This window comes from Sturnus vulgaris, chromosome 1 (genome assembly GCF_052056855.1).
Source record: "Sturnus vulgaris isolate bStuVul1 chromosome 1, bStuVul1.hap1, whole genome shotgun sequence".
Lineage (NCBI taxonomy): Eukaryota > Metazoa > Chordata > Aves > Passeriformes > Sturnidae > Sturnus > Sturnus vulgaris.
In genome coordinates this window covers 14,588,936-14,609,115 of record NC_142243.1, presented here as the reverse complement: position 1 = coordinate 14,609,115, position 20,180 = coordinate 14,588,936, and the positions used below count along the sequence as shown (strand labels likewise).

The window sequence follows — 20,180 nt, the reverse complement described above, 5'->3', positions numbered from 1 at the left end:
CAGAATAGATAAATGACCATTGTGCATTTACAAACTACCTCTCTCAAAGGTATATTTAAGAAATTACTTAGAGATTAGGAAAAAGTGTTGTGAAATATGAAATGAAAATAAATTTGTACTCTCTAATTAAATGTATTTTGATAATTTATTAATTTAGTTTATATTTATACATCTCTTCAAACTTGTGTCATTTATTGCTCTATTAATTTAGGAATGACTAAAGAATAAGGTCAGAGCTTCACAAGGCTTGTGATTAATTTCAGTGATATGTGTGCTATATAAAAAATTTTCATAACGCTGAAGGTTTTTCTAGTGGCATCTTATGATAGTTATAAAATTTTTGGGACAAGAAAAGGTTTCTGTCATAGGCTATTCTCGCATACAAAATGTTCCATTGGATATTATCCTTCTGCTTATATTTAAGAGGATCTCCACACTTTAAAGCCAAACTGGTATTCCTGTATTGCAGTATTTTTATTATCCCTGAAATAAATATTTACTGTCTGTAAACCTAGGTAATGATGTTATATAAAATAACTAGTATTATGAAATATATACATTTATATAAACTTGTCAACTGTGTCTTCCTGGAGGATTAACCTGGCCTAATGGAATCTGAATTGACTGAGGGATTGAGTGGCATCATAGAGTGGGTTTGGTTTATAAGAGATAGCTTCTGCTAACCCAACTTTTTATGTGGAATGCTGTGGCTGTAGGAAACGTGGCTGTCAAGTTTTTCAGCATGGATTAAGGTAATTATCAAACTGTAATTCAGATTAAGTCTTTAACGAGGATAAATCTAAAGCAGCCGTGTTAGAGTTGTGTTCAATTGATGCTGCAGTTGTGACCAGAAATAGGATATTACACTTGTTCAGCAAGTTGGTCAGTGTGAGGGAACTTGTATGTAATTTTGGTGTGTGTGGTTTATGCCTATATGTATCTTACAATTAGTGTCTCCATCTTGCTGCAATCAAATAAGCTCCTCTTGCCACATTTTCCCAAATGATTGGAACACATTGATACCTAGTGCCAGTTAATGATGAGACAATTTTTTGTGGCTCATCTTTGGTTGGTGGCATTTTTCTGTGTGCAAGGGTTAATTTCTACTGTAATAATAAATCATCTTTTTAAAATCCTGTCTCTGAGGAAGTAATTAATGGTCTTATCTCCTGAATGCTTGTCTTAGTTTTTTGGTTTTTTTTTTTTTTCAATATCTGAGAAGTTTTATGAAGGAAAAACATGTCAACTGGCTGCTGGAGCTATGAGTATTTTGAGCATAGAGCAGAGTGGTAGAGTCACCAATGGAAAGGTAATTTTTGAAGAGTTAAACAAACTATGTAATACATGGACATACTTCTTCCTCTCAGCCTTTTGTCAGTTTAGATCACTGGTTCCATTTGTTCAATAATTGGAGGTACTAAAAGATGAAGGTTTCTCTGATATTTATGAATCTTACGCTTGATTTTTATGATGACGGCGCTCAGTTGTGTTGGAGGCAGGAAACCCCTGCAGCCTCGGACTGTACTCAGCTGTGAGGGGCAGATTTGGGTGTGCAGATTAATTTTTCCAGTCTTCTGAGTAAAATTATAAACTGTATAACTAATACTGGTGACGGAAATGCAAACTTACCAGCAATCACATAGGATGTGAGGGAAAGGTTTCTACTTGTTTCCTCTTTGATTTAATCAGACAGTGACTAAAATGTTGCCACCTACCCAGAACTGGTCCCTGCAGTATATTTTTGAAAATTCAGACTTTTTTTTTTGTTTTTAATCCTTAATATCAAGATTTTCTATTTAGGCCTGTGCAACTTGTGTTCTTTAGAAAGTGAAAAGTGGACAGAGTGCAAATTTAGTCAAAAGTTCATGCCTGTGCATTACATAGCTACTCCCACTTTCTGATTGATATTTATTTTGTCCAAATGCATTCACAAATATAAATACTTGTAAAAACTTCCATGTTGAATAGTAGAAGTTTTGTCATCTATATTGAGTGAACATTACTCTGCATTTTCTGTGGCTCCCTGAGGAGCAGCATGTGAAATGGGGGAGCCCTGAGAGAGAAAAGTGTACAATGGTACACAGCTTCTTCCCTTCTGAGTGTTTAAAGCTGCAGTGAAATTATAGACTTTTTTTTTAAATGCATGGAGGGAATATGGTTCTTTTTTCACTGCTTCATAAATAGTTCACTGTTTTTATAAATACTTCCTTAAAGTATTAAATATCCTATAAGTTTTTGTAAAGCTTCCTGACAGCAGCAGGTGACATGGAATTACATAGGCACAGTTAAGTTCTCATTTGTAGAAACCTTGGCTTGTACAGTGGTGATAACAGGCAAAGGGTACAGTTAATTTTCTCATACACCTTTGACTGTCTTGTTTTTGAAGGTTAATGTCTTTCTTATGGGACCATTTATAGAATTTTCAAACCTGTAAGCACCTTATAGTAAATACTATTTTTCGAATTATGCTGCCACTGAGAATTTTTGTATTTGCTTGTAGTATTTACATCAATCTAGAGACTGTAAAGAGAGAAAATTTGGACAATTTAGTTAGCTTTTTATTAGAGAAATGACCATAATTTGCAAATCCAATAGAGAATTTAGTATTGCAAGTCCCTTTGTGTCTGAAAGACTTCATTTTGCAAAGCTATAAAGCTGGCATTTTTAACACAGAAAAGCTGCAGAGTAATGAAGAGTCTCAAAGCAGCATGGTGAAAATTATATACAAGGTATTTTACTGTAGGAGCCCTAATAAGAGAAATATTTCCGAAGCAGATCAGTTTTGTATTATGATATAGTTATTTATTTCCAAATCTAACTTTAGGCTATCAAACCTGAAAATATGTATGTAAGTATGTATATGTATGTATACATATGTAAACATGTAAATGAATGTTTCCTGTATTAAAGATTATTTTTAGATCTAAACACCTGAAATGCTTGTCTGTTTGTACTCTGTTTCTCATCTCTGGACTCAGGTTAGTTCTACATACAGCTAAATTCTCATTTGAGCACCAGCATTGATTTTTGGAGTTCCCTGCCCTTGGAAGATCTCACACTCTGTAACAAGTAACACTAAGGCATCAGTGGTGGCAAAACTTCCACCTTGTCCACCCCACTGGGAAGCCTTGAGCTCATCCTGCATTTCCAAACAGTACAGGACCAAACTGTCCTGTTCCAATGTCGTACCTGAGGCTGACATGATAATAAAAACAAAGGCAGCCAACAGAAAATTTTCTCACTGAGGCTGGAATATTTGCCAGATTTGCTCCAAGTATCACTTAGGTCATCTCAACGTGTAGTGCCAGAGCTGTAGCCATTACCCTTGTTCTGGGGAATTGGTCCTGACTTAGGTCATCAGATTTTACTCCAGACTTTGCCATCAACATTAAGGGTCATTTTTTTTAATGTCAAATTCTGATTGATTTTGAAACCATAATTTTAAATTGACAGGCAGAAAAATTCTATTTATATCATTGATTTTAATATGTGTTGGGTAAGCCAAGCCAAACATCCAGTCTCCTTCTTGGTAAAGCATTTAGAGCACATTTCAGTCTGCAGTCTGCTTGCAAAGAATTTATTTTAAACTCAAAGTTTCTTTGAGTTGAGCTGAAGACCAAGTAATCCAGTGCATGTGTGTGTATTGAGGTGATTTATATACCTTAGTGCTTATTAAGATTCTTGAATTTTATGGGTTTTAATGTGTTGGAATATTCAAAGTGTGTCAAGCTAATCAAGCTGCATTTGACTAGAATTCAGTGATGAGGTGTAAAGCTATTTTGAAAGAGGTTTTTATTAGTTAAACAAAATTATCAGGAATGTGCTTGGTACATATAAATATTTAGACTTATAGTTTTCCAACTGTTCATATATTTATATAAACATGTGTGGGAGTTGTAAGTTTGATCCCTTCAGGCAGAGGAAGGACTGAATCCAGTTTCCCTGTCCTTGTGTGAGCACACTCATATGTGTATATCTACACAAGTATAAATCAACATGAGTCAGCCTTTTATATATAAAATACCGTTCTGCTCTCCACAGTCATAGCACAAAGACTGTTCTTAAAAGCAGAATGACTTTTCTGAAAATTGCAAGTATGTTCTTAAATTTAAAATTGATTGTTTCAGAAACTAATCTCTGGCATGGTTTTTGTTCCTGAACAATTTAATTGAGAGTATAATACAGTTTCCTCATACTTGGCATGTAATGATATCTCATTGGGTATTTTTATTGAATTCAACAGGCTTCCTCCACTCTCCCCTATAATGCTGCTGGCCATCCCAGTGCTACAGGAAATCACCCTGCTGTCTGATTGAGGCAGTGACACGAGTGTGAAGTAGCAAATATTTTCACTAAGGGTTGCTTGTACTTGTTTGGGAAATAATGACAGTGTTTCCACATAGTCAAGTCAGCTTAATTACTTGTGGAAGTCAAGAAAAGTCCTAGAAATATGGTTGTGTTGTTAGAAAAGGGATAGAGAAGAAAACAGTGCATTGTTGTGCAGCCATTCTAATCCAAGATGAATGCTGAGTGCAATTCTAGATTGTCACCTCTCCCCCTGCTGACACAGTGATGTGGCAGAACAGAAGGTCCAGAGAGGTGCAGCAAAAATGACCAGTGGAAAAACTTTAGTGTGAGTAACGAGCGAAGGGTGGTGCATGACGTGTGTAAAATCATGGGCAGCACAGAGCACACAAGGAGGGCAATTCAGTGGACACCCACTGGATGTAGTGCCCAGCAGGTTCAAAATCAACAGAAGAAACTTATTCTGCCCACAACACAGAGCTGTGAAACTGCTTGCCTTAGACTGATGTGGATGCCAAAATTTTCATTAATTCAAGAAGTAAGCAGACAAGTTCACAGAAAATTAAGCTCTTAAGTATGAAGACAACACAAGTCATTTAGGAATCCCAGAAGCCAGAAAACTCCAAGCAGAGAATTTTAGTAGAAGCATGAACATATGCCTGCTTTTTTCTTAAGCTCTTTCTCGTGTTTCTGCTTCAGATGGTAGCATGGTTCTGTATATATTATTGTATGTCAAGTGTATGTATTAAACGGAGAGGAAAAATATGAAAAAAACATAAAGGTCTAGCTTTACTAAAGACATTGGGCATCTTATCAGTGGAGAGTTGAAAGTATGGCATTTCATTCAGGAATAGTAACAAAATTAATAGTATACCATAAAATCTAAGTATAAAATACTGAATGCTAAATTACTAGGTTTCAGACTTCACAATATATTTTGCTTAAATATTGCACTAGAGCTAAATAATATATATGAGCAGATTTTCAGGTGGGCTGACAAAGAGTAAATGGTTTCCAAGAGATGATTGTAGGCTGTCAGAGCAGAAATCCATGAACTGGGAATGAACTTCAGAGAGCACAGGAGTTGTTCCAGTTTGTAGAATCAAACCTTTCTCTCTAGGAGTATTCATGCATGAGCATTCACAGGTTTTTTTGGAAGAACTTTGAGAAGTAGGATTTCTAAAGGATCAGAATCCCTCACACCTGTTCTATATCTCCTGCCAGTTCAGTATTGAGATGCTGAGCTCACACAATTCAGATGTGTTCAACATCTTAAAAAATTCAGTAGTGTTTGTGTTAACTCACAAATTCCTAAAAGTTTTGGGTTTTTTTTGTTCAGTGGAAGTAGGTAGGATTTTTGGATTAAGTATGGAGAGGTGTACAAAAGACAGCTAGTAAGAATGCTGGACCAGATTCTACATAAAAGACAGTGACCATTGTCAAGTATTGAGCAAAAGGTTTTAGCAGGTTCAAAGCAGCCTTGCAGATCCCAGTATTGTGCATTAAACATTTTTCCTTAGTTCTGTGAACTTCTGATTCTGTCCTCTTTTTAGTGCCCTTCTGGCCTCTTGCCACCTGATCTCAAATTATTCTGATGCATTCCACCACATGTTTTTATCTTGTTGGGTGACATCAACTTGGTTGTGTCATTCCTTGTGTTAGGAATGTCATCTTCCATGTCATCTAATGGTTCTGAGGGCAGGCCTGGATGGGGGGAGTGGTGAGCAGGTAACTGCAGAAAGGCTTTTAAGGATCCTTCTATTGCCACCCAGGTGGCAATAATAATAATAATAATAATAATAATAATAATAATAATAATAATAATAATAATAATAATAATAATAATAATAATAATAATAATAATAATAATAATATTTATTTTTTGGGGGACTCACCCATTGTGGTATGGAAATAATGAATCCTGTAGTCTTTCATCACCACAATATTAGTGTTCATCTTGAATTTCCTGGGCTTACTGGTTTTAAATCGGCAATTAGCAATTTTTTCCTTTCAAACACCATGTTTGATTTGATTAGACATATGTATCACAGTTTCCCACCTGTATTCAGCCAGCAAAATAATGTATATCTCTCTTTTAGCTCTTTAATCACTACTTCCATCTGAGCACGTTTCTTTTTTAATTAGAATTGTGCAACATCATACATCTGCTTTGCATTTAGGACTGTAAAAATCCAGATAGTGAAGGTCATTTTTTGCAGTTCTTTTTGCAGTCGTTTGTTCTTAGAGCAAAGAAAGTTTCGACTACAGGTGGTCATTTGTTCTTTAAGAACCAGGATACTGTATCAAGAAAGTGATCAAGAGGAGGAAAAGTTATTATGGTTCATAAAATGTATTTCATAATTATTTCAGATGTTATATAGTAATGATATAAAAATTAGTTTTATTGAATAAATGTTTGGTCTTCAGTGTAATTTGTAATTCGTTTGTTGAAGGTTTCTATGAATCTGTGAAAGTAAAGCTGAAATTAATAATTAAACACTAATATAAAATTTTGCTAAGGTGTCATACTGTATATTGAACAGAACAGGCCCATGTGTGTCATACATCATACCTGCTTGTCTGTGACCTGTCTTCAGCAGATTCCAGCCATGGTTCATGGTCTGTAGCTTTTACAGTTATCTTGATAAGACACCCCTCAGTGGTCTGTCCCCTGTGGCTGATGGCCCTCCCTGGAGCCGTGGTGGCCGAGGGTGATGTAACCTCTCTAATTGTTCTTGCTTTTCACAGAGGAATGTCTCATCGTGGAGACACTGACTTCTGTTGGTGCCAGATTTCTGTGATCCAGGCTGAATTATTTTATTTAGCTAGTCACTGCTTTTAAATGACATTAGCTAAAAATAAATAGTACTGAAGTCTGAAATACTTGTAGCTCCTTCACTGGGAAGCTGTAACTGTTCCAGGCAAGGTTTTATGTGTGTTTTATTTTCTGCATGGAATATTCTGCCAAATTAGAAGCCCCTTGAAGTCATCATTTATGTATAGTCAATTGAATTTCTTTCAGAGATTGTAAGCAGTTGTCTCTACATATTGCTTTTGTATTGAGTATACTTCAATCTTTATCCAAAAAGGTTTAATAAAATTTATTCCTCCCAACTTCAGCAGCTACTGTGGCGCCAGGCATTGAGCAAGGCTTGAGAGCTTGTTTTCCTCTTCTTTCAGTGGTGACTGTTCTGAGGAAACCTCAAGGATGAGAGGAGAAAACCCACAAAATTATGTACAGATAGGGAAGGTCTAAATTTGGCTCTAGGACTGAACTGAAGAAAGGAGAGGGGGAAGGCGATTACCCTGGAACTGAATGCCAGATGCCATAGTTCCTGTGGAACATGGAGCCAAAACCTGTCTGAGCAAATGGAGGCTGCAGCTTCCTACTACCACCCGCTAGTCTGGTAGGGCACCAGGAGCAAATCTGCATTGCTAGGGCTAAGATTTGCAGCCATGAAGGTATCAGTATGCTATCATGTAATGGGATTTTGATTTTGATTTAAAAATACAGTAAATTACAGGGTTTGATTGGTTTTTTTAACCATCATTTCCGTTAAAGAATGTTAATACATTCTTTGAAATCAAACACTTGACTTTGAAAGCTGAGCATTCAAAAAAGTTGGAAAATGTCGAAATAAAGATTGTTCAAACTGTTTTGTCTCTTGCATGTATGCATAAGGATAAGAGCTTTAATTTTGTGATCACATAATTTTTTCACAGGAGGAATGCTGCCCAGAGAATGAATCAGGGGTGTTTATCAAAGGAAGCTGTTGCCCTCCAGAACCCTTGCCTTAATTGCTGGAAAGCATAGTAATTTAAGTAGAGGGCTGCAGGAATCAAAAGCACTCTCTCCGAGGCATTTGAAAGCTGCACAGAAAGACTAGATTTTACTTTCTCATTTTGAAAGAGGTTTTATGTGATTCTGGGAGGTCATTTATTTGGAAGTGATCTCTATGTTTCTAGTTGCAGTGGCACAGGGGCCAAGGTACCTGGGCTCTGGGCACAGCTGCATTTGGAATGAACACAAGTGTGCTTTGAATGTGTAAAACGCTGTAAAAATGCAAAGTCCTCTGAAAAGTACAGCCTGAAGTGCCTGCACTGACGTGGCAATGCAAGGGTTGCCAGAAGACTTTTCTGGGTTTTAAGCAGCCAGGTTCTAATTTGCAAAATGGAGATACCATCACCCTACTACAGTTCAGTTAATTATATGTTTTGGAGCATTCCTGCTGAACACCATGTAAGGAAATTATATAGAATATAAAATATATAATCATATAATTATACAATGTATAGTTACAATATATTGCATATAAGCATATGCCATACATTATAATATATAATATGGAATTCCATTCTGGCTAATATCCCATAAGGGAAGCTTTGGGAACAGTGCTGGCTGAAGGGAATAAGAAGCATGAGCAATCACTTTGCAATCTAAACAAACGAAGCAAAATGCTACTAATACTCAGTTCACCCCATAAACTGAGCATTCCTTCATATTTGCTATCACTGCACTAGGTGAGGCAAGGACCTTGCAGAAGGAAAGCAGCATGTAATCATTTAGTTCAAATTATGTGTAGCTATATGAGTGGTTCTGTCATTTGAAGTGCTTGACTTTCTGCTATGTTTGGTGGTGGGTTGCCTGGCCACCCCAAATGTGTTGAGACGTTTTAGATGCAGCTTTGGCAGATTTATTTTCCCCAAAGCATTTTGGAGAGAGAATAAAAGGAATGTTAGAGCCAGATTTCTTGTTTCCTTTATTGTCTTGCCTTTTTGACAACTGATTTTTAGTGGAAGAAACTGAAGTCCCGAAGACCATTTGTTCCTTGGAGGAGGAGTTTTTAAATTTTGCAGAGTTGGCACTTGAGTATAGTGAGGATGTGTGGAAATGTTTCAAGGTGAAGAGAGCCATAATGAATATATTATATCTGTAATATATTTGATGAGGAAAGAAGAAACACTTTTCCTCCATAAGTATAATTTTTGAAGACAAACTGTTTGATTATAGTTTTGTTTTCCATAATACTAATCTAGTCTAATATAAGGAATGCCACTTATTTCCTGTTTAGTTTAGGAAATTTAGTTTTTTAAAAATCAAGTATTCATTATCTACATTTGAACGTATCCCTAAAAATTTTGATCACCTCTCTTAATAATCTCTTTTATGTGTGGCAAATGTAAATATGTTATTTTATATTAATAATCCTCTGCATCTTCGCGTCAGAGTAAAACCCAATCAAGAGAAAAGGCTAAAATTATTTTCCACTTCCTCTTGTTTTATATCTGTTCTCACACTTTTTTAAAGTTGCCTTTACTGTTTCTCAGGAGAATAAATCATGAATCTCTTCAGCTTTGGTGAGGGAACACATCATCTGTATCACACAGTATTCTAGCATCACTTACAGTAGCTATTTTACTTTGCAGAATCAGTTACAGGATATTAACTGAATATCAGTTTTTCAATTGAAATGGATTAGATACTAGTTTTTAGGAAATTTGCCTAAATTTGCTGTTTCAGAAGATGTCAATGCCATGAGTAGTGGGGAGTTACTACATTTTTAAAATAGCACTATGTGAAATATGGAAACATTGAATGATTGTTTTAAATTGAAAAAGCTCTTTTGTCATTCTCATGCATGTTTTAGATGAGACATTTTTCTCCTGAATTGGAAGGAAATGAGATAGTAGCCTGTCTGTTCATAATGTTACTCACTTTTCCTGGTAACATGCATTTTTAAATGACTAAAATATCTACTTAAAAAAAAAAAAAAGAGCTAACTTCAGAAGAGCAGAAGTCTGGTTTGCTGTTTATCTACCTTAATAGACAATATTTCACCTGAAAGAATCAGTCTGGCTTCTTGTGAACTAACAGTGACAGGATGCAGGTATCATAAAGTACCGTGATTATGTGCCTCCCAGGTATAATTCTGATAACCATTGAAGGAGTGCTGCAGCCAGGTCTTGTTGGTTTATCTGTCTATAAATTTATTCTCTTTCTTAGGCTGTATTTTGAAGCATTTTAGTAAGAAGTTCAAACTTGGCAGTGAAGAAATAATGCCAATGTAGATCTGTTTCATAGTTTAACTTCAATGTGAATAACAAGACATTTAAACAGATTGTGAAAGTAATTTTTTCTTAACACAGTTTACTTACAGTTCCTTACATTTTAAGTTGAAATGGCTGTAACTGATTTTTTGTGCCTACAAATGAAGGCTATTTTAATAATAATCTGCTCCCATATGACAGAAACATATATATTGTCATGTACTCCTTTGTCCAAAGACTCATGCAGTATGTTCTCCAGGCTAAGAAAATAGAGTTATTACCTTTTCATGGTAACTGGGCAAATGTTATTTGAGATTCCCTGTCTAAGTGATCTCTGTGATTTTTCCTTTCACATTCGTCCTGCTGAGTCTTTAATGGGTATAACTCCAAGAGCATTTTAGCTTGGATCGGGAGCACTTAAGCCATTCTGAATTCTATCTCATTATTGTTCCTACTCGTCTCGCCTTGATTCCCACAGCCAGAGTGTGGGGAGGCACTGGTTACAGAGAGGCTGGGGGAGCACACAGTGTGTGCCTGCAGGCAAGGGCTGGTTCTGTGGGACCCCGACTGCAGCTGGGCTGCCTTCTCTGTAGGGTTCTTGGCCTGGGAACATGGGGTCTTCAGTGCCATAATAATAGTAAATGAGACATACAGCAGTGCTGGCATCCACACTGGAGTGATCCAGTTGGAATTCTCTTGCTCCACTGTGGCTCCAACTCTGGAGTTGTCCTCTGCCATCTCTTGTGCAGCCTTGTGTTGGGTGGGCACAGTGAGGGGTGGTGGGAGCCCAGGAGCTGTCAGGTGCTCCCTGTGTGCTGACAAGGCAGTGCCATCCCCATGGGGCAAGAAGCAATAATAATGTGAGCCCACGGAGATGGCCTGTGTGTGCTGCCTGGCCAGAATACTGAAAGCTTTGAGCCTCCATGCTTTTAGTTAAGAGTATATTGATTGGTATTTTGCTTTTGTCTCTCCACAGTCACCAATTACAATAATGTGGTAGAAGCAAACTCAGATTCAGATGATGAAGATAAATTGCATATAGTGGAAGAGGAAAGTGTAACGGATGCAGCAGACTGTGATGCTAGTGTGCCAGAAGATGACTTGCCAACGGACCATATAGTATTACCAGAAAACAGTGAAAGAGAAGGGAGCACAAACAGTTGCTGGGAAGATGAAGGTATGTTCATTTTTACTGATGATACTATGTAAAGAAAGTCTTCCAAAATGAAGATTCAATAGAGCTTTTTTTTTTTTTTGTCCCTTTATTACTGAAATAACATGTAATATTCACAATCAAAAAAAGAGGGTTTATAACATATTTATTATACCATACTTCATGTTTTTCATTTGTTATTTGGAGCAGATTCAGAGGTGGATTAATTCCATGGGCATTGTTTAACATGAACTTCCAGACTAGATGCAGCATTCCAAAGGCTGATTAGAGACTAGTTACTAGCTCTGGGTTTTTTTCAAGTCTTTGCCTGGCAGGGCTCTGCCAGAGCTCCTTGTAAGGTTCAGGATTGGCTCAGCTTGGGGAGTAAGCAGTAAACAAAAAAACAAAAAACAAAAAACAACAACAACAAAAAAATCAGATATTAATTTCTCTCTTTTTCCTTGCTAAACACAGGCAGAAAAATAATTTCTGGATGATTAGTTTTAGAACTGGTTATGTAAGTTAAAATGAATCATTATTTCGAAAACACTGGAAGGAGGTAAATGTTGTACATATGCATCGGGTTTAGAAGCTGAAAATTTTAAGCAGACAGGAAATGGGCCTTTTTTTACTGTGGAATCAGATACTGAGTTTCATAATATCACACAGCATGCTTACTTTTGAGCCAAATTGGGATAAATGCATAAATTAGTGGAATTTATTGTGGAATTTGGCCTTAAGGCCCTGAAAGATACAGAATGTTTTCCAGCATATCCCTGTTTGTATCTGAACTCCAGCCACAATTCCTAGCATCCACCTTTTAACACTGGTGGTTTAATACAAGGTGCATGACCTCACATCTAAATAAACTGAAAGCAGTCATATGGTCCCTAACTGCAGTCCAGCTGAGAGAGAGCAGCTGAGAGTTCAAAGAATAGCATCAGCTCAGACTGTTTTTACATAGCTGCAATTGCCAAGGTATGCTGTGCTGGGAAATGAGTCTTTTGGAGCTAAATTGTTAGGTAGGTAATTTTCTTAGCTTTCCTGTAATATCTTAGTTCTCTTGCGGGCTCTGTCTATCAGAAATTGTGGTTACATTAAAGTGGGCTCTGTGTAGGCTTGAACCCTTCAAGCATAGGTGTAGGAAACCTGAAAAGGGGAAGGAAGAAGAGCACTGGCTCCTAGACATTTGGGATCAAGATCTCTTGGACTGGATGTTTTCTGGAGATGTACCCATCACACAGAATCTCAGGCAACTTTCTGGGGATTTTCAGGGCTCTAGACATGTGATGGCTTTTTTTTTGACTCCTTATATCAAATATACCGTTTTTAACCTTTCAGGTTTTTTTGCTAAAATTCTAAATTCTCTTTAATTTTGAATTCTACTGTTATTGTAGATTAGCAATGTACACAATGCTTCTTTGCTTTGGAGTTTGCTAATGAAGACAGAATTTCATTGGTAGCCAGACAAAAGATTAATCAATTGCCATACAGGCTTGTTCAACAACCAGAAATTTCCTCTGTAAAAATTACATGTTCTGAAGCCTCTTTTTAGCAGTCTGGAAGGGTTTTTTAATTTGATAATAAGGGTTTTTAAAATAAATAGTTTAAATTTTTGGCAATGACTATATGAGAACAGTGAAGGCTACATTAGGTTTTATGGAGCTTTGATTTGCTGGGGTAGAATTTGAATACTGATTACTCTTTTGATAGCTTTCCTAGAAGGAAAGGTATGAGCTGAAAATCACATCATCAGTCTTGGTTGCATGTTAGAAATATGAAGAGAGAGGTACTGATACCATGATCATGAGAATACATGATCTCTCTCATACAGGGAAATGTACTGGGGTAGATGGTGTGCAACCATCTTCAAGACTGGTGATTGTCTGTAGAAAAATATACTCTACAGCAGTTCTAGTAAGTTGTATTTCACCAGTGAAGTAGTACTCAGTAGTTCTGGATTAGCTGAACTTGACAGAATGAGTTTTTTTGCATATTTATTCTGTTCACAAATTGCCAAGAATAGGAACAACACACATAACATTTCTTTATCAGATTAGTTTCCTTCCGTTTCCAGTCATTCTAACTGAATTTCTAAAAGACCCTAGGAACAGGTGTTTTAAATATAAGGTGTGTTTCTCAAGAGGTTTAACTGAAACAGTCCTACAGGTTTAAAAAAGTGAACCACGTGTATCCTGTACAAGTTGTTGACAGTGTGCCAGCATTCATGTGTGCAATGATGCCCTAATATGATTCTTTTCTGCTTTAGTTAGAAGTAAAACCTATGCTACAATTAAAAGAAAAAAAAAAGGTAGGAGTTAAACTTACTGTATCAATGCTTTTTAAAAAGCATTATTATATACTGTAAGTATTTAGCAAGCCTGGAGGTCTCAGGACTGGAATTAGGATATCTTTGAAAAATTGAAAATTTAAAAAAACCAAAAAACACAGACTTTGAAATATTCCTTTAAGTCATCAAATTTTAGGTTAAACCTGTAAGCTCTAAAGTGTGTTCTGACATTTGGTGGGTTGTGTGGCATCTTTTTGATCAAAAAGCAAACTAGTCAATACTGCAAGCTGTAAATAGTGCTTGCTTACATGAGTATCAGAAAATTAGCTCTGAAGAATTTAAATTAGAAACTCTCTTGATGGGCTTTGGAATTTATTCCCTTCTCTGCACATAAAGACTGCAGTGGAAATTTCAGTGAAATTTGTCTTTGTGCCTACAGCCAAAAGTTCCACTTTGCTAGTAGTTTCAATTTGATCAGTTATCTTAGCCATGCAGAGATCTTTACTGTCAGCCAATGTCAGTAGTTGTCAGGCACGTTTGCTGCTAGTTAACACTGTTCCCTGTCATCTGAAAATCATCAGCATTTAACCCTGGGAAGCCCCACTGTGTCTCTAAGCAGTAGCTCATAAGCAGTGATGAGATGCAGAAGTCCAAGAACCTGTTTTGCAGCTATCTGGTATGTCCAGCTGTAATACCAGGATGGATATTCATGACCTAGATGCTATTTGTGGAGGCCTCTATTTAAGCTGTCATTTAGCAGGTAGCTTGAATTTCCTCTGGAACTCAGAGCTGTGACTTCTGCTTGGTGGAAAAGGGTCTTAAGATCTGTTCCCCCATCATCACATCCCATTCTGTTGCTTCCCAGCTGTGTGACAGCTGGGCTTCTGAGGGCATGATTGCAGCATTGCCTTTCTTTGTGGACTGTACATAGCTATAAAGATGTATATCTACTTCATATTTTTCAAATTACTAATTATTCCTACATCACTTCCCTGTGGAAAAGGGTTTCTCCCTGTCTTCTATCCTACTTTTAGCTATTGGGAAGAGACAGTATCAAACAGAGGTTAAGACTATTAGAAGTGAGAGGGGGTTTTACTTCACTAGATTTATCTATAATTCCATAAATTCCTTGACACTCCCTTGGGAAGCATAACTTTTATTTGTACTTAAGCCAGTGGAATTTACTGAAGACACTGTAATTTAAATTTCCAGAGTAATAACTTACTGATATTCTCCCCCTCATGTAGATCCTATTTCATAATGGAGAAAAATCACAACCATCAAAACCCCTCCTTAAAGGAAAACAGTGGGTTTGTATCATGTTTGATTTTAAGAATTAAATTTTGAGTTTAAATTTGAGATGCATCCAGTCATCCATCTTACAAACTCTGAACCAAGTCTGGTACCATGAGCCAAAAATGTAATTAGTTCACAATCCAGAACTGACCAATATAATGCAGACTGTTGGAGTTTGTTGGGGTTTTTTAGATGTCAGTTGAAACTAAGGAAAGATTTAAGAGTTGCAATTTCCTTTTAAATACATTTCTTGTTTAAGGCAAGAAATGTGTTTAAATTGTCACTATTTGCAGATACCTTGGGTCTGTGGTCTTTGGTCAAAGTAGGCAGAACTAAGAAGCTTTTCCTTTGAGGAAGCTGGTACTATTTGAGAACTTAAAAGTTCTCCTAGGATTTATCATCTTTCACATCAAGGAGAAATTGGCTTCTCCTGTAACTAAAAAGCTGGAATGTTCTGGGCTTTTGACTTGCATGCACTGAAGTATAGTGAAGTAAGGTAAAAAGAAGTATAACAGTTGCCATTTCAGGTTAGAGCAGCTGTGTGCTCTAAACTTCTGCATCGCCTAAAAGGTTTTCTCTGGAGTGTAGGTCTGAAGCATCCAAGGTTTCCATAATGAAACTATAAAATAACACTTTAGTTTCACATCTATTAGCATGGCATAGTACTGATAAAGAGCAAACCAAGCAACATAGCTTTCCTATGTACTCCTGCCATAAGCCAGGTACTGACAGAAATGTCAGCAGTGGTTTTTCCTGTGGGAACTTTCCAGTCCGTGCTAACCAATGTACCGAAATGAAGAACAACTTGGCCATTTATTGATTTGAAACAACAACCTATAGTGAGTTAAAACTTCCATGCTGCAGCCTTGAAGGCTGCAGTTCAGCCGAGCTGGCAGAGCTGGAGCAGCAGGTTGGCTCCAGGTTGGTTCTGCAGACTCATACCGAGTATTGGAATCGATACGTGAAGCACTTCTGTAGTGCACAGTTGTTCTGAAGGGGGAGCACGTGTTTAAAATCCTTTTATTTTTGTTTAGTTTTTTAAAGCAATCACAGCCTTAAGTGGTTTCCATATGATTTGCAAGAATGAGAACACATTAGGTTACTGTTTGCAGACATTACCAGCAAATTATCAATAATTTCTGAAAACCGCTAATTGGAGAAAATAACATAACTGCATTTGTTTTATGATGCTCTGATTTCTGGAAATAATATTCCAGTGTATCAGATGGCTGCATTTGTAATGGGGTCACTTAAGTAGCTGACTCTTTATTTGCTGGTGAAACACACTGTCCATGTCTTTATCTCTCTTCACATAATGGTCAGTGTTTAGTATTGCTTCCTTTTAAGGTTTGGTTTCCTTAAGTATGAAATATCTTTGTGGTTCAACTGATCACACACTGATGAAATAATGTGCCATCCATGTTTTTAAAAGAACATTGTTTAAATGCACTTCTAAACAATACAGGAATGGAAAGCACTGCTGAAGAAATAACTCAAAGTGTATTAAGTTGGTGTGCATGTGGCTTCTGTTGTTGCTGTTTTTTGGGGTTTTCTTTAAATAGTCATTCTTTTTGTGAAATATGCTATTTCAGCTGGAAAAGAAAGAAAGGAAATCCTGGGGCCTGAAGCTCAGACAGATGAAATTGGATGTACAGGTATTTCTTTGTTAATCTGAGTCCCTTATTCATAAAGTGTAATGGAATTTTGGTTAGGTGACTATCATTCCGAAATCTTTGGAATTCTCCCACCTCTGTTTATAAAAATGCTTTGCTTTTCCATGTTTGGGGACCTAAACTGTAAACACTATTTTAGCTAAGGAAAAAAGTGTGGGCATCTTTTGGTGTCCAGGGTCCAGAGGTGTAGGTGACCAGTGACACAGAGCAGCCCTCCCTCCCAAGGACTGACCACACAGCCCCGGCAGCACCACATGTCCAAAGGGCAAAACAAGGAATAGCAATGATTTTACATGCAGATGTCAACAGGTAGTGTTTTAAACTACGAAGAAATATACAAAAATAAACTTAAGCTAATACTGTATTTTATTACCAGATCCTCTGTTTGTGCTGATTACACAGAAGGCAAAATAAAATGTGTACTTCAGTTTCAGACTCAAATAAGAACAGGTGGTTTGTTATTTCTTCCATTTCTCTGCTTGACAGAAGATTAATATATATCCCATCCAAGTTTTTAAAAGTTTGTGGGGGGTTCATTTAATTCCCTTATTAGATAGGTAGATAATATCAGAGTAAGTCTTACTTAAAAGCAAACTCACATCTAAACACATTGATATGTTTTAAACTCTAGTTTCACATATTCTTTTCAGTTCCTGTAAAGTCAGTTCTCTCCATGTGAGTATGGACAGCTGCATTATTCATTACATTATAGTCTACATGTGAGAGATTGCCCCATGTCATAAAAAGATTTTGTCAAATTGTAAATTGAGTATGTGACTTCACACTGAGATATGAATCATAAAACTTCTCTTTCCTATTAAAAATATGTCTCACATTAATAGTGGAGAACATCTGTCATGATTTAGGGTGCTGCAGGCAGAGCTTTCACAGAACGTTCCACCGTAGTAAAAATAAACTCTATGAACAATGTAGTTAGGCAAGTACTTGGATATACAAGCATTAAGTAAAATATTTAATTTATTATTTGCTAATTTTGCAATACAGTTTTTCTCTTAAGTTTTTAACGGGAAAATGTTGAAGGTCTTAACTATATCTGAAGCCTTTTTGGTAGCCATTTCCAATGCCAGAGAACAAGACAGTCAGAGTTCAAGTTTGCTGCATTTATCTGGCCAGCTTGTTACTGAGTTTAAATATCTTCTGAGTTTGTGCTAATGAACGGCTATAAATAACATTAAGAATTGTGTCTTGAAGGCAACAAGTGTACTTTTGCAAACACAGGAGCCAAGATGGTAAACTGGCCTTCCAACTACAAGGCCTAAATCTCAGTTTATGTTGCATCTAAGATTTTTAGTGATATTGAGAACAGCTAAATCTGAAATTATAAAAGTGCCCTGAGTTAAAGAGGCTAACTATGTTTAGTCAAGTTTTTAAATATCATTATGCTACCAGATCTTTTAAAGCATGGCATAATCTGGCATCTTAAGGGGATTGACCTCCACTAGTATCTGTAAAACGTTTTTAAATCCTTGGCTAGAGGGAGATTTGGCAATGTGAATTACTGAATCTCATTTATGTTCTTTTTAAACTTTGTATCTTGTGGCTTGTTTTTCACAGTTAAAGAAGATGAATGTGATTCTGATGCAGAAAATGAGCAAAACCATGACCCTAATGTTGAAGAATTCCTTAAACAAGAAGATACAGCTGTTATCTACCCTGAAGCACCTGAGGAGGACCAGAGACAAGGCACACCAGAAGCTAGTGGTCAGGATGAAAATGGTAAATATGTCATCAGTTCAGTTCTTATGAAATCAGTTGTACTCATCAACCCAAAACTTCTGCTGTACTTAAGAAGACAGCAGTGCATATACATGTAATTATAGAGGAAAAAAACCCTTAGCTAAATAATTATAAGAGGACAGGATCATCATGCAAAAAGCATTTCTACTTGATTTTGTGAAACATTCAGTTGTATGAGTACCTAAATGGTAACCTCAAGTCATTGAAAAGTTCAAGTTTTCATAAATCCATTCAACATCATTATATGAAAGAACATAATAAATTTTTATTAAATATAATAGAAGAATAGGAAAATAGTACAATTTTATATAAGAATAACTTAAGGAGAGTTATAAAATGTTTCTCTCATTTTTTATATTTCTAAACAAACCTCCCAAAATTATCTATTAGATAGAATTTCTTTTGTTTGGTAGGCAGTCTATGACAGGCTTTTGGGGTTTTTTGCCTGAAAGGAGAGCAGCAGAGAAAAAAGAAGCGTTATTTATACAAAAATGTTTATGTGACAAAGTAATGACCTGTTGTTGTTTTTAAGTAGATGGTTTTTTTTTCCTCTGAGGAAGTTTAATGCTTAAGGTGTTTTGAGTGAGATGAGAAGTTACACTTTTTTCATTTCTTCTTCATTAAATACTTGAAGGCGAATGCTGTTGAGATTGGTTTTGCATTCTGTGTGTTTTCTCAAGTGTTCAGCTTCGATAGTTTATGACAATTGGAGTACTTATGATTTTTCAAGAAAAAGTAACAGCCTACATAAATGGTTAGGAGTTGTATTCTAAGTGTTTTAGGAAATGAATATAACTGAACAGATAAATGTCATTGTAGCAGTAGTACTGTACTAGAGTCTAAGGGAGAGCAGTGAAAAAAATAAGGATAACCTTTTTGTTCTGCACCTCCAGAGATTTTATGCTATTAGAGATTTTACTTTTAAAAGGACATTCATTAATTTAAGATTTTAATACGTGGTTGCAGTGGCACATATTGTCAAGTTAGTTTTACAGACTTGCCATATGATGTCCATGTAATCATTAAAAATACACATTTGTATTAATCATTTAAATTGGACCTATCCCAGTAACTTCACTGAGAAGTATTGTGAAGATCACAATGCTGAATAATAGTGTTTAGTGTTTTAATCATTTTGGAACAGAAAATGCCAAGAATATAGTGACATTTGGAAAAGATGCATGCTTCTAAACTGGGAAGGTAGACAAGACAAGTGACGGATCAGAATTTTTAGTGACTTTGGGAAACTGTTTTCATTTCTCTATTTCCTCCAATGGAAATAGAATTTAAGTTAGCATGCTTCTGACATTTCCACTAAGTTGTATTTGTGCTGAAATGGAGTATTCTTGATGTCAGATGAGTTGAATTATGGATGGTAAAAAAAGAATTGAAAGGAAGTATACTTGGTCTACACATCTGGGGATGGCTTTGTATTGGGACAACTCAACTAAACCAGGAAAAGCAGAAATTAATAGAACAACAAAAAATCCCTGTGCGTAGGGGTTATTTTGATTGTTACTATAACAAGTGTAAAAGAACCTATATGACAGAAAAAGTGGTGCTTTTTAGTAATAAGGAAAAGTGGTCTGATTGCTTTTCATTGTTGCAAGATCAGTGGCACATTCACTAAAATTAAGTTAGTAAATTCCACACAAAC

General features: G+C 36.3%; 1 protein-coding gene across 5 annotated transcripts in view; it reads left to right on the top strand.

The window, feature by feature from the left end:
* The window catches only part of ZEB1 (zinc finger E-box binding homeobox 1), a 120,078-nt gene that overhangs the window by 84,037 nt on the left and 15,861 nt on the right, over window positions 1–20,180 (top strand). For 4 of the 5 annotated variants that reach the window (XM_014880359.2, XM_088159836.1, XM_088159852.1 and 1 more), the window contains exons 2-4: window positions 11,330–11,530; window positions 16,685–16,747; window positions 18,341–18,502. In XM_014880359.2, the coding sequence (XP_014735845.2) occupies window positions 11,330–11,530; window positions 16,685–16,747; window positions 18,341–18,502 (426 nt within the window). The remainder of the gene's footprint in view (window positions 1–11,329; window positions 11,531–16,684; window positions 16,748–18,340; window positions 18,503–20,180) is intronic. The other variant, XM_014880361.2, reaches the window with a different exon arrangement.